The following is a 19,143-nucleotide window of genomic DNA, read 5'->3' on the forward strand; positions in this document are numbered from 1 at the left end:
CTGCTGATACAGTACCACATAATTTCCCCTCTAAATTGAACCTTGTAACCGAGTTTATTCCATAGGTAACACGTTTACCACATTTCTTTCATGGCAGTTTGCACGACCCTCGATAAGCATTCCATTGCATCAGCAGGGCATGAACTGATATGTCACTATATCAGCCCATACCCCAATACTTGCTAGAAAAACAGAGCCAACTCCTTTGAGACATTGCTAGTGCTAGATTCACCACTTGGGACGTCCCGGAGTTCCACACCTACCTCAGAGAAGCGCTTTGCGACGCACAGCAACAGCATATGCGGCACCGCAAATGTTTGAAAGCACCTCTCCCATATCCAAAAGTGTGTTACGTGCCTCGGGCTGATGCCGTATCCACATCGCACGACAACGGCCATCCGGAGGGGGGAAATCGCACCTTAGTGTAGCGGGTTACATTGGTCCCGCCTGTGCGCCAACTGAGACCACAGAGTGGGAGGAGCAAGTCATTCTTAGTAACACCAAGACGTCCGATGTGTTGCTTGGGTTTGATACGGCAGATGAAGCCGTACCAATTACGGTCCTACCACCGCAGAACTCGGGTATCTCCAACATATATCGAATGTTCTCCTAAAAGCTCTCCGCTGCCTTCACAAGGGCGTGATGTCTCCACCATGAAGTAACTTTGTTACAAACATGTATTGTACCTTACTTTCACACCGTTTCCCCCCCCCCCCCTGGAAGAACTGCTCGTCACTCCTACGTGTGCTTCACCGCATCTATTCCCCCCAGGGTCTCCCTCTCCCTCTCTCCTTCTCCCTCTCCTTCTCCCCCACCCAAGGCCATCCCTCATTCGTAAACGCGCACGCCCACATCTAAAGCCCCAACACCCCAAACCCTCACTTCGAGGACACGATTCCGCGTCCAGGCAACACCAAAAGCCAGCACCTCGGCTAATGACGGTTAAATGCCCATTCCCTCCCTTTCCCCCCCCCCCCAAACACACACGCACACACACCGCAGAAAAGGAGTAATTGCAACGTCTCGACGGCATCAAGGTTGAGAACGGAACCTGGGGGTTGCCGCCACCGCGTTGGGTGCCCAGGGGCTGAGAAAGAGAGCGAAACAAACGCTAGATCATCTCCACAGACGGCGGAGGTGAGCGCGAAGCGCCCATGTAAGCTTCGCGGCACTGGAGCGCGCTGATGACGCTATGCGACAGGGAGCCAACCACAAAGAACGCGTCGCTGGGAACGTCAACCTCGAGGAGATGCAGAGCGTGAGAAGTATCCGTGGAAACCCTTCGATTCCACCCCCGTACTTGCATATATAACGTTGAGAGTTTTCACCCACCGTGCCACCATATGGGGAAATATATATATATATATATATGCCCCGAAGGACTTTAACCTCAGCAAAGGCATCATGAGGCAAACCCAAACCTACCGTTTCCACCTCGGCACGGTTCGCGTCATGACTGGGCGGTAACGCACAGCCGGTGCGGGGCTCAACAAACGGCTAGACACAAAGTACGGAGGGGCTGCAACGGCTGGTGCGGTTCATGCAAGCGATGATGACTACTAGGGCTGCGCGCTTTGCACGCCACACATGGTTTCACCAGCGGGGTGATCATACAGCTCAAGCAACCAAAAGGGGTGTCAAATGGGCCGCATCTTATTTTGGGGTGGAATGTTGTCCAAGTTTAGTTGATAATGGCCGATCCAGTGTCAGCTCCACTCTCGCTGGAAGCTGCAAGATTTTTGCCAACCATCGCTGGGCCTGTCGTTGCAGCAGATCGAATGTTTTTAATTAGCTAACGGCATGCGCTGTGAGATATAATGTGGACTCGGGGATGGCTCTACCGTTTGCAGTTGAATGGTGTACTAATTTATCTTACCTGGTGTCTGGGGATGACATGACTTCTTCGGAACCTGTCCGTATGATAAAACACGGTTTTTGTAACGTCGGGTGATTTGATATTTGGGGTAGCGTTGGGTGTTGGGAACCTTCTTCCGTTTTACCACTCCTATCGTTCAAAGCTGGGGTCGTCTTGTGGGTAAGGCTTGATATGAACATTTGGTGCCACAATCGGGTTGTCCGCAGCAGCACCAGCGTCACAGTGCACAGTTTCCTCCCCCTATTTAAGGGTTCTAGTCATTTATGAAATACCGCTGGCATCGTTCTTATCAACAGACGCGCTTCTTTGGCCAACACTTTTGAAACCTATGTGCCAGAGACACTGTAATGAAGTGTCTTGTAATCGTGGCTGCGATCCTTGAGGTATATTGCTTACGCAGTTATGTTGCTTATGCTGGGTTTTGCGCATGCGAACACCGCATCAAAGCCTTAGTGGGGGGTTTCGCTTCCTGTTCTATAGCAGACTTTGCTTGGAAAAACTTCTTTCGAACTGTACTCCTTCCTGGACTTAATGGTTATTCTGGCACCGACCGTTATGTTCTTTTTTTTTTTGCTTCGGTTATAAATAGGTAATTCCGTACTGTGGTCACTGGCGAATCTGATTAGTAAGATCTAGATCTCTTTAGACAAGTGATTTTTTATCAACTAACTGCGAGTGTTAAGATAGCAAAAAGAAAAAAGGGGGTTTTGCGTTAAGCTATACATTTTTCTTTTAGCTACCTCTCACGCCACATGTCCCACTTGTGGCTGGTAATTACAACTTTGTCGTTGAAGCTAACTAATTTTACCTTGGTATCGTGAAATGTGCTGGAGAATCATGTACGTGCATCCACTTGTTTGGGCATTATTGGGGTTAGGGAGGGGTCTTGTCACTTACGTGTTCTTTTTGCGGAAGCAACTGTCTTATGCTTGCTCGATAAATAAGTATTTATTCGGAGACTTTCCGACATCTCTCGATAATGAAATATACGCTTGTTTGGGTCTGTGGAATGGTGACCGTTTCCAAAAGTCGGTCCGTTGATTGTCGTTTCCACCAGTGCTGTCACAGGGGATATTTAAAACGCTTACTTTCGTTCGTCGCCCGTCATGGGGAGGGCATTCGTGCAAAAGTAACTAAGTGCTTTTCAGAGGCTTTGATTGATTTTTATCATTTGGTGTTGTTGTTTTGGGAGACCTGTTAATATCCATATTACTAGGGAAATTTTGTGTTGTTTTCGGTATTACCTACTATTATTGTCTACATATTTTTTTAACTGTCTTTCTCTCCTTACTCCACATTTTTTCACGTGTGCTACTAAATCTTAAAATAGCGGTCAGAGAGATATCATCAGCCACGCACCCTCGTTTACTGTGGCGTGTACGCAGACCCCCAGAACTGGCTGGGTATTATGTACCCGGACAGATGCTTCTGTGCCGTCCCGCGCGGTGTTTCACCTCTCCACCTGAAAAAAGTCAAGGTGACCGAGATGTTGCAACTACAGCTTTCCCTGGTCCTTATCCGAAGGTGAAGCGGAGCCACGCCAATCGTCACCATGGCACTGCAAGATGTGGGGGAACGAGCGCATTAGATGCCGCTGAACTATCAAGGTTATGTTTAACACTACCTGTGCTTAACGCTGAGGAACACCATGCGGCGCGCAAAGAGATGAAGCGAGTCCCATTAGTGCCCGGGCGCAAAGGATACAGTAGTGATGCCGAAGAAAAGGCAATAACTTACCTCCTGAACCATTGTCGTTTCCCTACTGAAGACTGGTGGACATCCTTGAGTCTTCTTGCTCGTTGGCGTGAACTACCTCAGCAAAAACTGTTAAAAGAATCCCCTCTGGGCACATCAGCATTGTTCCCAAGACATATGTCAATGGCTGCAAGTTCTCAGCTAATGCGATGTCTTTCCTATACCAAGCATGCGTGGGTAGATGTGTTAACTCTGTACGAGACTACAACACGAAATTCAGCGGTATTAGGTGAAGTTCATGACGTAAAAGAAGATGATAAGGGCAAAAGTTGCTGTAGTGATGTCAGCCACCAAGCACTCCGCTGGATGCGACATGTGGCACTAACGTCGCTTTTAAGTATTGGTCGGTGGAAAGAATCCTTACAGTTTTATCGTCATATGCTGTATCAGCGCGAGATGCCAAGTTATATTTGCACAGGTCATTTGATACAACGTCTTGGTGAGGTTGGACGGTGGGAACCGGTGTGTAACATTTTCAGTATCAGTCTTAAAATTCTTAAGGACGCTCGGGAGCGTGCCCCAGCAAAAAAATATCCAGAAGTGGTTACATATTCCTCACAGCAAATGATGTCGCGGGGAACAACCTCGAAAAGGCGAAGTGAGTGGGGTACAATGTTCTCTATGGCTCTGGACGTTGTATGTCGGTTATGTCATCAGCCTTACGTAGCCAAGTTAATGTTTGATCAGGCATACAGTATGAATGGAAGTGGAGTATTATTTCAGTGGGATGGCAATTTCTTGTCAGCGGTTCAGGCGTTACATTCAGAAAGGGAAAGGGCTGATATGCTGTGTCGTGCTCGCGCTGCTGGTCAGTTGGACTCCTTTAAACTTGTGCGCGGTCTTAACCATCACCAAAAGTGGCTGGATGCCATAGCTATATTTGCTGAGGCTGTGGAAACAGGGCAATTGACAAAGAGAGAAGTTGGGCAGTGTCGATTGAATATTCTTCACGCTAGTAACGTGACTAATATTCAGGGGATCGTGAGCCGTATTCAAGAAATCTGCAAACGCTCAGCGGATTCACTACTACTAAATGATGCTGAGGTTGAGTGTGTTTTTTCAAAACATTACAACTTTAAAACGTTCTCGAATGCTTCAGTACCTATGCGAGTATATACCGTGGTCCCTCATTGGTTGTTTTGTCTCCGGCTTTTGTCGTACAACTATCCGCGATATCTTCTCGAAGATGACAAAGTACCAAGAACGGGGCAAAAACGTCTCCCCAACGCCCGTATGATGTCTCTACTTCTCCGTCACTCCATGCCATGGACTGTAGCTATCCGTCTGCTTACTATTGCTCTGAGGCTGGGCGAACATTCAAACACAAAAGCAATGGAAGCCACTTCCGATTCGCTCAGTGCAGCTCTAATGGTGAATCACGTCGCGGAAATTCTCTATGCACAAGGGCAAAGAGCCCGTGCGATAAGTTTGCTGGATTCAGTTTCGCACAGGCAATCGCTGTCTCTGTCCGCAAAGATGCTCGAATGCATACCGCTGACAATGTTGACGGCGGGCGGCAAAACTAAGGGAGGGACAGGACTAAAGGTTGACAACAAGGTTATTTATCATTATATACAGACAACAACGAATTGGATGCGGGCGCTCTCTGTTATCGAGGCGGTGGTATATCAACGATCCTCTTCCACCAATCCTCTCGCTTCTTTACCTGCCTCTGTGCATTGCAGTGTTCTTCAGATGCTGCAACGTTGCTCACTACGAAATGCGTGGCTGCTTTCGTTTTTTTACTTCAAGTACTCAATGTCTGCAGTGCGGTTATTGGACAAAAAACAAGGGACAGTCCTGTGTCATGATCAACCGCACCTTCTGCAGAAGGAGGACCTACGTAATACGGTTTACAGTGTCATGTACGAAACCTTGCTGAATATTCTTAAAGCGCTGATTGATGAGTCCGACAAATGTAAAGAGAATGCGTGTTTCGAACTTGTTAGCGCTGTCATGACATTTTGCGGAGGGCGTGTTCCTGCGCATATGTTGCTTCCTAATCAAATGGATCGCCTTCTTCCACGTGCAGCTGGTGCATTCAACACAGTACATAACGTGGAGCTGCGTGTGCGAATAGGGTTGAAACTTGTGCAGAGTGTTATTGAGCTTCTTTCGAAAGAGGTGAAGAAACAAAGGGGAAATTGTCGTGATAGCGACGTATTGTCTCTTGCCGTCATGTTCCACGGGTTGCAGAAGCTGTTATGCCGGGGGACAGAACACCACCGGCGTATCCGATATACCGATGAGCTTTTACAACTCGGTTCCCCTCAACCGACACCCCACATGGGAGGTAGAGGAACAATAATGCAGGGGAAGCCTACCACCTGCGGTGTGGAGGACAGTGTGCTGTGGCGGTCTTCCCTTGAGTTGCTTGCTTTGCAGTGCGAGTGGTGCGGAACGTGCACTATGGCACCTGGAACATTGAAACTTGTGTACCGCACGTGCGCTTATTCCGGTGGCCAATGGGGCGCTGCCCTACTCGCTACGCAATATATCCTGATGGAGCAACAACGAGATACAGCGATGAAGGGGCCGGTGGGACCGGATAACTGTTCCCTTTATTGTTCCCTGTTCGGTTGGGAAAAGGCACTCGGGTTTTGGTCCCTCCACTTCCCACATCGTGCACTAAGTGAGGTGCTACCTTATCCCAAGGGCGTAGACTACTGCATGAGCGACACTGAGCGTTGATGTGCACGAAAAGGATGCCTTGTGCACATTCTTTATGTTGCTCGGGTATTGTGGGAAAAGTATGTGTGCACAATGTCGGTAGTGTTGTTGTTGTTGTTTGTAGCGCTCCTACCTCAGTCATGCTCCATGCGCCAGGTTGTGACTTGCTGCCCACATTAAGTCAGCTTTCCGTTCTGCGTTAGCTTCGGGCAAGGATGGCGTTAATAGTGTGGACTCATCAAACGGCAGCGGCATATCTTCTACAGCAATACTGGAACACCCATTTTCCCTCGGCTTTTTCCTGTTGGAGTGACTTGGGTGGCTCTCTGATTGATCTAACCGATTTCATTCCCCTCAACGATATGAAAACCCAGTGCGATGCAGAACCGTGGCTCGAGGTGTGGAGAGTCAATAACTGCTATGGCCGTTCATCTATCATTACCTCTCATACTTTCCCCTTGTTACCTTCGCTCGCCCGCTATCATTAACGATGGTAGGGTACTTCGTGGTTGATAGTGACAAGTCGAAGCGCTTGCAATAAGTTGAACATCGTGCCTAACAACGAAAGTGGAAGAATTGGCAAGAGTGTGTACAAATTTAATCAATTCAATATTGTCGGTCTACTGTCAGCTTTGTGGCCAATTGATTGTGTTTTCCTCTCGACGCTAAGCTTCTCTTCTTCACTTCAACCTCCTTTCATCGTTGCCATCAGAGTTAAAATCAAAGCAGGATCACAGCAAGCACCATCATCTTCTTCTTCAGCTCTGCCTTTTCGTCCTACAGCTCCCCTACATGGTCAGGGGGCGGGATGTGTAAATTAGCAGTGAAACTCAATGTGCACGAGCGAGCACGCCAAGCGGTGCTTTGTCTGGGTGCCTGTGTTTATGATTGCTTTTTGGAAAGCAAGGGGTGTTGGTCCAGAAGGTTGGCACATTTTACCCTGGTGGACGCCGCAGGCAAGTCGCCCACCGACAAAACCTTCGGCAGCGTAAAATGAACGTGTAGACATCATTCATATAAACCCTCGTTTCTGGTTGTGTGGGTTCTTTGAGAAGTGTTTGACAATGGCAAAACCAGAAAGTGTCAAACGATGAAAAGGACTTAGTTGTATGCCCGGAAAAGTCGTGTCATTTACGTTGGAGGATGGGCAAACACGGAATGGCTCAAATTACTGACCAATGGACTTCAACAGGATTGCCCGTGTGCGCGTACCGCGCGGGGTGCCCTCCGGAAAAGGTAGCATAAAGGAGATGCTCAGGTATTAGCCATTATGAGTTGAGCCCCTTGCACAATTCCAAATGCGTCATCGCGCAGCCAGAGTCCAGTGGTTTCGGGGGCCTGACTCCGTGGGGAATCTAAATTTCACCACAGAACGGCACCTGGCGATGCCAGCAACCTGGCTGTGACGTCGGGGGCCACTACCCCGTATTGTTGTGGAAAGGGAGAACCCCACAGGGCTCCTTAAATGAAAAACTCCGACGCGCCACAAATACAGCCTCAGGCAGTGCAAAAACTGACTGTGCCGCGCAGAAACGCCGTTTCCTTGCCGTCGGTCTCTGCACGCGTGCCAGCGCGCCATCAGCAGAATGTGTCACTCCGTATCGCTGTGGGAAGAAAGCACAAGTAGTCGTTTCCGACTACCAACGGGTCAGGGAAAGTGTTGAAGCATAGGGCGGCGTTTTGGGAGCCTCTACCGCATTACGCATCAGCGTTTTTTGTTCGGAGGTGGAAGAACATCTCTTGGTAGTGCACACGTGTAGCTTTGTTGCTCATCGTTTCGTCCACCATTTAGCGGGATGTTGAATGGCATGGCGGAGCCCATTATTGGCGCTATTTGAGACTGAACTGTCGGGTGGCTTTTCGTTTGAGGGGCTCGACAAGTCGTCCTTTTACATAGAGCAGGACGGTGCCGGCCATATAATCATCATGTGACTGTAATCTCTGGAAGGTGCAGCGAGCCACAGCGCACAAACTGAGTGCGGAGGAGCGGTAGTCTCAGTCAGAGCCATTTGAACGTCCACAGCTGCACATTAGCGCCGACTTGGCGGTGAATACGCACAATCATGGTATGGATGTAGTGATGATCCCGGGGAGATGACTGGTTGCATTTGGAGGCGTAACCACTGCTGTTTGTACCGTATCACACCACCTGTGAGAAGACGATGGGGAAAAAGACTTGGAAGTCAGAGTTTATCCAATCATTTTGTGTCGGGGTCAGAAGAGTCGAAAGCAAACGCGTTGACGCATGTGCGGCAGGAGCGGAATCGGTGGCCGTTCCAGCTGCTTCTACAAGTGTAGCTACAGAGTTTTTGATCCGCCTCATTACTTTACTGCAGTAGAACTGGGTGACGAGAAAGGGTTCGTATTCGCTGCTATAGCGGCCGCCACGGTTGATTAAGCTGCATTTTGTCTTAGTGCTCATCCCGTGGAAAAAGGGGGCTCAAGGCAGGGGTAGGACTACTACTGGTGTATGGATTAGGAAAGAAAGTGCTGCAGGGGTAAAATAGTGGGATACATGGCTCAATGCTGAGCGCCATGCGGGAACGTGCAAACCTTTCGATGCCGCGATTCCAGGTAAGAGGAAAGGAGTTGCGATCTTGATCTCTTGGCACGGCTGGTTTTCTTCGGACCCTCATCTATTTATGCGAGTTTCAGTTATTCTCAGTGTTGGCACTGTGTTGGTGTGTTCAGCGCGAAGGCCCTTTACACGTGGAAATGCCTGCGGCACCGGGGGTCCATAACCACTGCCATCACACCACGTGGTTAGTTATATCCTTATCTCCTTCCTGTTCATTTCGTTTTGCACTGAGTTCCTGTGATGTTATTACCCTTCCTCTACTGCTTTTTTACCTCTCATTTCCCACCACTTCTTAACTCTTCATGGTGTGTTTGCGGATGCCTATCGATGATCAGTGATATTTGCGTTAGGTGAAGAACGGCGTGAGGGGAAGAGAAGTACTTAGTAACACGGTATCTTTCGCGGTCCCTGGACAATATCTGAAAGTGAGCCGGTACCACTTCTGCCTCCTCCGCTCCACCTTCATCCTAGTGGATTTTTAAATTGGTGTGACCAACACACATTGTTATATAAACGGAGTCACAGAACTGCGTTCCAACCGCCGCTACTGCCAGCACATAAACGGCTATGGGTTCCGGGGTAGGAAGACTCGGAGAGAAAAGCCACGGCCATGAGGGGGGAGTCTTCAGAGGAGAGAACGGTAGTAAAACTGACAACACTATCGCAGCCGCTGGAAACAGCGTTGGTGAAAATGGCCCGCGTCTGCTAGATGGGCTGCCCGCAGTATCGACGGCGAGAGGAAGCAAAATAGCTGAGGACGATGTGGACGCCGACGATGAGGAAAGTGACTGTGATGCAAACCAGGATGATAACAGTCGTACGCAAAGGAAGAAGTTGGCACTCATCGTTAACAATGGCGATTGCGCCACTGCCCCAGAAAGTAGCCAGCAATTCAATGCAGTCCCTTGCACTGACCACCTTCCACAATCTACGCATCCTGCTGGGGGTGAAGAGATGATGAGAGTGCAGCGAACCTCAAACTCCGTACCCGATCCCGCAGAAGCAGTGGGTACAGAAACTATCGGTGATAGGGAGCGGACGCGTGACAGTGCTGACTGTCAACTCAGACTAAGTGCCTCACGCCGCAGGATCACACACGGCAGGGACGATAAATCCAACAGCACAAAGACAGCGCCGTCCTCGGAGTTCATCCTGGAAATGGATAAAACAGCGAACGGCTTATCAGACTACCCGAGCGACGGACCTGCGCGCTCTAGCACCCAAGTCTCCCTGAGAGAACGAGGGCTGAAAGACATGACGTCGGTGCACAACCCGCAAGCTACACCCACAAGCATCCTGCGGAAAAACAGCTGTGAGACGCGTGAGCTATCCCACAACCTGCAGTCGAACGCAAGCGACACAAACACCATCGACGGATCAGATATCCCCTCGCGAAGCCCCCGAATGGGGCCGTCTCTCCCCGTGTCAACGAACATAAACGATGTTGATATGCTTAGTAGTCACGAGGAGATGGAAGATGACCTACAGCGCATCTCTGCGTTGATCAGACGTATGCACCAGCAGGGGAATGACCCCCTACCGGGGGAAGCAGGGGGTGCCTCTGTGGGTTACTACCCGTAATATCTACTTACTTTTTTAAGGTGTTCCTGTTTTGTTTTTTACCCTCTGGTTTAGTTGTATTGACTTGTTATGTTTTGCCGCACCATGCCCCCCCCCATCATCAATTTCATCTTTCCGCAGTGGTACATCTGCCTTAGTTGTTCTACCGTGTTGTGGGGGATGCACGTTGCCCCACGCGGCTAAATAGTATGTTTCCCCTTCTTTCTCCCCCCCCCCTTTCATATCCGCTCGTATTTTCTTGTTTTTTTTTTTGTGATTGCTCCCTTACAAGTAAATAAGCGAACGAATTTGTTCATTTAACTGTCGATGAGAGCATTATTTCAGATGTCTAATTTTTGTTTTCTTTTCAACTTTGCCCGTTCGTTTGCCTTGTGCTGGCATGCAGTGCACGCTGCACACGTGTGACCCATCGGTTGAGCCGCAAGAGAGGACCACCGTGAGGATATGTGTATGTATATATACATACACATGCACAATCTTTGTGGCCTATGCATTTATGAAAATTTAACACTCTTGAGTACCACGAAGAGCACAAAAACTGGACGATTACACCCCCTCCTAACACTTGCTCCCGCCCCCCTGCAAACGCAAAACCCCCCCTTCTTCTGTCCCTTTCATCTTGTCTCCCACCTTCTGCGGCACGACCCAAAACTTAGAGTCAAACTTTGGCAAAAAGTACACAAGGTAAGGAGGAAGGAAATAGGGGTTGCTTTCTTTAAAAAAGAGAGAGAAAATAAAGGGGGGCTGACAAACAGCACTCCCTCCTCAAAGTCTCCAAATCTAACTTGGACGGCAGCAGTGAGGGCGGTGCTATACGTAGAGCTGGTTGGCAAATCGAATCAGCAAGCGGCACGCAACCTTTGGTACGAATCATTACCATGTTACGGCACACACGTTTCTCCTTCACGCACCAGCGACCACACCTCGTACATTGGCAGTCGCTCGGCAAAACACATTTCGACGTATGTGTCATCGGCGCCGGTCCCGCTGGCATTGCAGCAGCCCTACGAGCTGTGGACTACAACAAACGGGTCTGTCTTGTAGAAGCAAAGCGTATTGGCGGTTGCGATCTGTGGAATGGCACACTTCAGTCGAAAACGTTGTGGGAAATGTCAAATTTTTTGGGGCGCGCGAGGGGAAGTTCCGCCGAACGGGTGTATGGAACTACCATTTCAAATTTTATGGAGCTCGACGATGAACGCATGCTGCAGACACTGCAAGAGGTGAGCGAGACGCGGGAAAAGCAGGTACTATCTGCCCTCAGCGCCTCTAACGTGGCGTTACTCTACGGTCGCGCCGCTTTTGCTAGCCCTCATGAGTTAGAGGTCAGTAGCCGCGAGGCAAAGGAGTACCGAACGGTGACGGCTGATTATTTCATCATCGCCACAGGTTCTGCCCCTGTCACGCAGCCACATGTGCCCGTGGACCACAAGAACGTGGTGACTTCCGATGACCTTATGACGTTACCGCTGCCAAAAAGCATGGTAGTGGTGGGTGGCGGCGCGCTTGGCAGTGAATTCGCGACGACATACGGCAGGCTTGGTAAGACCAAGGTGTTTCTACTAGACAAGAAGGAGCGCATAATGCCGAAGGAAGATGATGATGTGGCAGCAACGATACAGAAGGGAATGGAAAAGCATGGCGTAGAGGTGCACCAAGATTGCTTGCTGTACAGCTTACAATCACTGACCAAAAGTGAGAGTGATGGCCAGGAGACACCAAATGACGGCACCTCGGGGAATGGAGTTCGCTATACCATCATGCACCGCAAGACACATGAACTTCAGACGTACGAAGTGGAGCGGGCCCTTATCGTGACTGGGCGCCGACCGAATTACTTCGGACTGGGCCTACGTAATACTAACTGCGAAGTGCGCGACGGGGTACTTGTGCTAGACGAGTTTGGCAGGTGTGTAAACCAAAAACACATTTACGCCGTGGGAGACGCAACAGGTCGTGACAGGTCAGTTAGTATGGGCGAAGCGAAGGGGCGGTTGGCAGTAGATCATATATACAGTCCACACATAACGGAGCCGCTTCACCCCGACCATTCCAGAATTGTATTCCTAGACACTGCCGTAGCTTCCGTGGGAAAAAACGAAAAGCAGTGCAGAGAAAAAAATGTATCGTATGTAGTGGCCAAGTATGGGTTTGAACTCTGCAGTCGCAACGTGGCTGCGAGCAACACCGAAGGGTTTGTAAAAATACTCGCGAGTAATGACAGTAAAAAGACGCTTCTCGGCGTTCACGTGGTGGGATGGAGCGGAAGTACTATCGTAGAGTTCGCTACCGCGGCGATTCAACGTAAACAGTCGGCATACGAGCTGAGTGAAATGCTCACAGCGTACCCATCCGTTTCACAAGCATTTCTAGAGTGCTTGCGCGTCATATTGGGCACATCCATGTTAAAACCCGGTACATTCCCCGGTCTCGTCTGCAATACATGGACTCCGTCTGACTGTGAGCGAGGTCGGGGCTATTGTTCGCTGGGAAATGCTCAAGGCGGTGGCAAGCAATAGGTGGCAAAGCAGCCGGTGGTGAGGCAAAGCTGAAAAGCAACCGAGGATATCGAGCGACTCTAAATGTTTGTGGAAGCACACAAGCCTACGGCCCCGTAAAGGGCCCAAATTGCGGATGGCGTGACTGCTGGATGTTCAGTTACAGCTCTTCCACCGTCATGTGTATACGTTTTAGGGATATGTGAGAGTACTGTTTTGCGCTGGTCAAAAGCAGATCGCATGAGGGCATAAGATCCAGGACAGCGTATTATTACTTCCCTTCCCTCACCCTCATCCATTTTCTTCTTTTTTTACCACCCCTCTTATCAGTGAGTTCATAATCAATCGTCTCCTTCCTTCGAAGGTGAGAGACCTATCGACTCCCTACCTTACCTGTCTTTCGCCTCTCTGCTTTGTTTCATACCGTGCAGTGTTCTGTATACCGTTATGGCCATGGCTGGAATGCGCGGGGAGGGCGAAATCCTCCGCGCGATAAGCAGTCATTACCAACGGCAACGGGAAAGAAAGCACGTCATCGTGATATAACTTTGAAACGTCTGCGTGCGGACGTTGCAACGGTCCAAATGTGTGTGTGGGTGGGGGGGAGGGACTACCCCGATGTTTGAGTACTCACTATGGCGAGGGCCTCATGCATGATGTTTTATCGGACACACATACACACAAATGAATGTCGTATCTTAACCAACGTGTAGGCAGGCGCGCTGTCCTTTAGCCGTTGGAACTACTTTGATTGCTGTAGCTTGACTGAATTTTTTTTTTTTCGTTCGGCCGATCCACTTTCTCTCAAACCTTGTCCCTCATTATTAGTGCTTCGACATTGCTTCTAGTGTTTCTGTCGGAGTGCTTCGGTGTATTCCCGCGGGTGCTGCAGTCGAGGCGGTCCCACAAGGCAAAACCGCGACGAAGGAGGGAACGTTAGGAAAGGAGCAGAAACTGAAGAAGAAGCCCAAGGAGCTGAAAAAATAAGAAAGGTTTAACAACAGGTAACAGGGGTTGAAGTGGAGTTAGAGAAGGGAAGATTAGAAAGTCGGAGGGGAGAAGCGGGGGGAGGAATTACAGAACTGCAGAAAGGGATACGGGCCAATCCACTTAGCCGCCCGTCCCTCGTGGCCGTGTTGACCCGTTGGACAAACGGTTGCTTTGTACGGCTATCGGCCACGACGGGACGTCATCTAGTGATCAGTTGGACAAATCAAATATCACAGGTTGCGAGTTAACACATACAGCAGAAGTTCTAGTGAGCGACTCACGTAGTGGCTAAGCAACTGAAGTTTCAATGAATTGTCGTGAGATCATAAGGAAGCTTCTGCTCAACCCAGCGCACAACAATGCCGCCACAAGAACTGCCCAAGGAGATAATGGAGACAGTAACCAGCGGGCGTACACTCGCATCTCACGCCTTGCCGCGTTCCAGAGCGCCCAGACACAAGAAAGCACTCCTAAAACCAATGGAACCGGACGGGCAACGACAGAGGGGTTAACGGAGGCTGAGGTGCGGTGGTTAGTGATGGAGTCCCGGGCGCTGTTCATGTCGCAGCCGATGCTAGTAGAAATTGCCGCCCCCGTGAGAATTTGCGGGGATGTGCACGGACAGTACACCGACCTCCTGCGACTCTTCGACTTGGGAGGCTTCCCTCCAGATGCAAATTACATTTTTCTCGGGGACTACGTAGACCGTGGTGACCAGTCATTGGAAACAATCTGTCTCTTGCTCGCATATAAGTTGAGCTTCCCTGAGACCTTCTTCCTCCTACGTGGCAACCACGAGTGTAGTAGCATCAACCGTATATACGGTTTCTTCGATGAGTGCAAGAGGCGGTATAGTGTCCGCTTGTGGAAACAGTTCACCGATACTTTCAACTGCATGCCAGTGGCTGGATTGGTTGAAGGACGTATCCTCTGTATGCATGGTGGGCTCAGTCCCGAACTCACTGATCTCGATCAGATACGTCGCATTCTCCGCCCCACGGACGTGCCCGATAGTGGACTGATATGCGATTTGTTATGGTCTGATCCCAGCACGAATATGGAGAGTAACTGGAGTGAGAATGACCGCGGCGTGTCGTGGACCTTTAGTGAGAGTGTCGTGAAGTCTTTCAATAAGAAGTTTGACCTCGACCTTATTTGCCGTGCGCACCAGGTGGTGGACGCGGGTTATGAATTCTTCGCAGCACGGCAGCTTGTGACAGTTTTCTCTGCGCCGAACTACTGCGATGAGTTTGACAACGCCGGTGCATTTATGTGTGTGGATGAAAATCTGATGTGTAGCTTTGTACAGATTGAACCAACACGTACGCTGCTGAGGTACTTCTTTTAGCGTTATGGAAGGTACTCATGCGGTTGTTGGGAGACCCTTGGATTCAGGGAGTGGATCGTGGGGCATGTGTCAGTGCGCATGCCTGGAGGGTACAAAGGAACGAGGAATAAATCGAAGATGAGGTGTCGCGCACGGACAATGCCTCTCTCCCCTCCACGTGCACCCGCCTACCCTTTTTCCTTCGTTACGGCGCTGCTTGTGTCTGCTCTACTTCCGCGTGTACATGGGGATCCCTTGCGGCTCAACGCAGCACGGCCCCGCGCGCAGATGAAATCCAAAGGAGTGGCTAGCGCGAGATTGGAAGGGGGACTCAAAGGGAAGGGAGGGGGAATTTGCACAGTATAACGTATGTTAAACTTTTATACACACACCGAAGTGACAGAGTACAATTACATAATGTGCATGAAACGGAGTAAAAGAGGCGCCAGATAACGGCTGATAGTGGAGTGTAACCAACACATCCTCTTCACACCTCTATAGATGGGCTTCCCCCGACGATAAGGAGTGGCTCGGAGGGAGTCGAAGGGCGGACTTTGGGCCAGGTGTTGGACAGAAAAAGTGAAACACTGCTTTCCCGCCACTGTTTTTCTCTGCTGCGCCTTTATGTACTACCTCTTCCTCACTGATCCTAACTCACAACGGCAACTTTGCATCTTATCGCATGGCTGTGCGCTGATAAACCTTCGAGGATGATCCGACTTGTGAGTTCCTTCGGGTTTCTGTCAGGATATACATCCGGTTAACTATCTGTTTATTGCTTTAATTTTATCCCCATCCTCCTGGTCATTGCTTTTTCGCACCCTCCAGTAGAAGCAAGTCCTCCCCTTGCATAGGTTAAACCACATACGCGAAGTGTGGAGAGCGTAGGAACCAAAAAGTGTTGAAAGGGTAAGTAAAATAAACGTTAAAACGCAAGGGGGAATCGAGCACATAACTTCCATTTTCTTTTGCTTTGATAGGAAGCGCTGAGAGATTACCGGAGAGGGCAAAAAGTAGTGCAAACATGTCAGGTGGTGCGGCTCTACCGGTTTCCCAGATGGAGTTGCACAAGGTGAATGAAGTGCAGTTCGAGATATTTAAGGAAAGGCAAATCAAAAGTTACGCCGTGTGCCTTGTCGAGCACGCCAAGTCGTATGAACGCGGCCGACCAGTCCGGGGAGGCATCAATGATTTGCGTATGGGTACCACTGACTTCGAATTCGCATGCGAGACATGTCATAGGAAGCACCCAGAGTGCCCTGGACACTTCGGATACATCGAGCTCGCAGAGCCTGTCTTTAATATTGGCGTCTTCGATCTTGTACTGCTGGTGTTGAAGTGTGTTTGCAAAACGTGCGGGGCTCTCCTCCTTAACACGCGCGAACAGGACGTACATAAGAAGTTGCAGCACATGACAGGCCTCAACCGTCTTCGGCAAGTTGCGAAGATGGCTGAGGCAAAGTGCCGCGTCTCCACCAGCACCGAAGACGATATGGGGATTGACGGCTTTGATAGTGCCCCTTTCAATGGCGGATCAGGGATGGGGCCAGGCGCGACACGGGGTTGTGGTGCGTCTCAACCCCGCGTAAGTCGCTTTTATGGTATCTACCCAACACTCGTTATCAAGGCAGTACATGAGGAACAAGACGCCGAGTGGCACGCTGATAAGGTGCGACAGGTACTTGACCGCGTGTCCGATGATGATGCCCGCTTGATGGGCTTCGACCCTCAACGTTGCCACCCACGGGATCTTGTGCTCACTGTGCTTCCAGTTCCACCCCCGCAGGTGCGGCCCGCAATATCCTTCGGCGGTCTCAGGTCAGATGATGAACTCACGCATCAGATCATGTCCATTGTGAAACGAAACAACCAACTACGCAGAGATAAGGAGTCAGACGTGCAGGCAGCAATTGACCGGAGCCGGGCGTTATTGCAAGAACATGTGGCGACATATTTCAATAACGCTTCCACATACTATAAGCCAACGAAGGTGAATGACACAAAGAAGCTAAAGTCATTAACGGAGCGCTTGAAGGGGAAGTACGGTAGACTGCGTGGAAATCTAATGGGGAAGCGGGTGGACTTCTCCGCTCGAACCGTCATCACAGGCGATCCGAACATTGACGTGGATGAAGTAGGTGTACCCTTTTCTGTCGCGATGACGCTTACATTCCCCGAGCGAGTGAACACAGTAAATAAGAAGCGACTGACGGAGTTTGCCCGGCGCACGGTCTACCCGTCGGCGAATTACATACACCATCCGAATGGCACCATAACAAAACTCGCGCTCTTGCGTGACCGCTCCAAGGTGACGCTAAACATCGGTGACGTTGTGGAGAGGCATGTGATTAATGGGGATGTCGTCTTGTTCAACCGGCAGCCGACATTGCATCGCATGAGTATGATGGGCCACAGGGTTCGGGTTCTCAACTATAACACTTTCCGGCTTAATCTCTCTTGTACCACACCATACAATGCTGACTTCGATGGTGACGAAATGAATTTGCACGTGCCGCAGAGTCTCTTAACGAAAGCAGAGCTGATTGAAATGATGATGGTTCCAAAGAACTTCGTCTCGCCCAATAAGTCTGCTCCGTGCATGGGTATTGTGCAAGACAGTCTGCTGGGTAGTTACCGGTTGACGGACAAGGACACATTCCTCGATAAGTACTTTGTGCAAAGCGTGGCACTTTGGCTGGATCTTTGGCAGTTACCCATTCCCGCCATTCTGAAACCCCGACCCCTCTGGACCGGAAAGCAGGTATTTTCGCTTATCCTTCCTGAGGTTAACCATCCAGCAACACCACAGGACCGGCCCCCCTTTCCTCACAATGATTCCGTAGTGATGATACGACGTGGTCAGTTGTTATGTGGACCAATCACTAAGAGTATCGTTGGTGCTGCACCGGGATCACTCATTCACGTTATATTTAATGAGCACGGATCTGATGAAGTGGCACGCTTCATCAACGGCGTGCAGCGCGTGACGACGTTTTTCTTACTTAACTTCGGTTTCAGCGTTGGGGTTCAAGACACCGTAGCTGACAGTGACACCTTGCGGCAGATGAATGATGTCCTCGTGAAAACACGGAGGAATGTTGAAAAAATTGGTGCGGCTGCCAACAACCGTACACTGAACCGCAAGGCTGGTATGACACTTCTGCAGTCATTCGAAGCAGATGTCAACAGCGCACTGAACAAGTGCCGCGAAGAGGCAGCAAAGAAGGCACTGAGCAACGTCCGTCGCACTAACAGCTTCAAGGTGATGATTGAAGCAGGCAGTAAGGGTACAGATCTGAACATATGTCAAATTGCCGTCTTTGTTGGGCAACAAAACGTCGCGGGAAGCCGTATTCCATTCGGTTTTCGTAGGCGCACGCTTCCACACTTTATGCTTGACGATTATGGTGAGACGTCACGCGGCATGGCAAACCGTGGTTACGTTGAGGGTCTGAAACCGCACGAGTTTTTTTTCCACACAATGGCTGGTCGTGAGGGTTTGATCGATACTGCGGTGAAAACCTCTGATACAGGGTACCTGCAGCGTAAGCTTATCAAGGCGCTAGAAGATGTCCACGCAGCCTACGACGGTACTGTGCGAAATGCAAACGATGAACTAATTCAGTTTATGTACGGCGAAGACGGTCTTGACGGGGCCCGTATAGAGGGTGGGCAGCTGTTCCCTCTTCCCTTTCGGGACGATAAGGAGATGGAAGACACGTACAAATATGAGTACGACGTGGATGGCACCTTCAGTGGGAAGGTTGGTGGTAACTATATGGATCCCCACGTTAGGAAGATGCTACGCGCTGATCCCCAAAATGTTCGGAAACTTCAGGAAGAATATGAACAGCTTACGGCGGACCGC

At 50.0% G+C, this 19,143-nt stretch overlaps 5 protein-coding genes across 5 annotated transcripts; all 5 read left to right on the forward strand.

Annotated features, from left to right (window-relative positions):
- Positions 1-3,298: 3,298 nt before the first annotated feature.
- TbgDal_VIII7620 (hypothetical protein, conserved) lies at positions 3,299-6,322 on the forward strand (the record flags this gene model as incomplete). Its single annotated transcript, XM_011777793.1, has 1 exon — positions 3,299-6,322. One exon carries the CDS (start codon positions 3,299-3,301, stop codon positions 6,320-6,322), a length of 3,024 nt encoding a protein of 1,007 aa, XP_011776095.1.
- Positions 6,323-9,446: 3,124 nt separating this feature from the next.
- On the forward strand, positions 9,447-10,460 carry TbgDal_VIII7630 (T. brucei spp.-specific protein; the record flags this gene model as incomplete). The annotated part of the gene is made up of 1 exon (XM_011777794.1): positions 9,447-10,460. One exon carries the CDS (start codon positions 9,447-9,449, stop codon positions 10,458-10,460), a length of 1,014 nt encoding a protein of 337 aa, XP_011776096.1.
- Positions 10,461-11,338: 878 nt separating this feature from the next.
- Positions 11,339-12,979, forward strand: TbgDal_VIII7640 (acetoin dehydrogenase e3 component, putative; the record flags this gene model as incomplete). The annotated part of the gene is made up of 1 exon (XM_011777795.1): positions 11,339-12,979. One exon carries the CDS (start codon positions 11,339-11,341, stop codon positions 12,977-12,979), a length of 1,641 nt encoding a protein of 546 aa, XP_011776097.1.
- Positions 12,980-14,255: 1,276 nt separating this feature from the next.
- TbgDal_VIII7650 (serine/threonine protein phosphatase PP1,putative) lies at positions 14,256-15,296 on the forward strand (the record flags this gene model as incomplete). Its single annotated transcript, XM_011777796.1, has 1 exon — positions 14,256-15,296. One exon carries the CDS (start codon positions 14,256-14,258, stop codon positions 15,294-15,296), a length of 1,041 nt encoding a protein of 346 aa, XP_011776098.1.
- Positions 15,297-16,299: 1,003 nt separating this feature from the next.
- Positions 16,300-19,143, forward strand: TbgDal_VIII7660 (RNA polymerase IIA largest subunit, (fragment); the record flags this gene model as incomplete). The annotated part of the gene is made up of 1 exon (XM_011777797.1): positions 16,300-19,143. A coding segment is annotated over one exon (2,844 nt), but the record flags the coding sequence as incomplete, so codon positions are not given.

This window comes from Trypanosoma brucei, chromosome 8 (assembly GCF_000210295.1).
Source record: "Trypanosoma brucei gambiense DAL972 chromosome 8, complete sequence".
Taxonomy (NCBI): domain Eukaryota; phylum Euglenozoa; class Kinetoplastea; order Trypanosomatida; family Trypanosomatidae; genus Trypanosoma; species Trypanosoma brucei.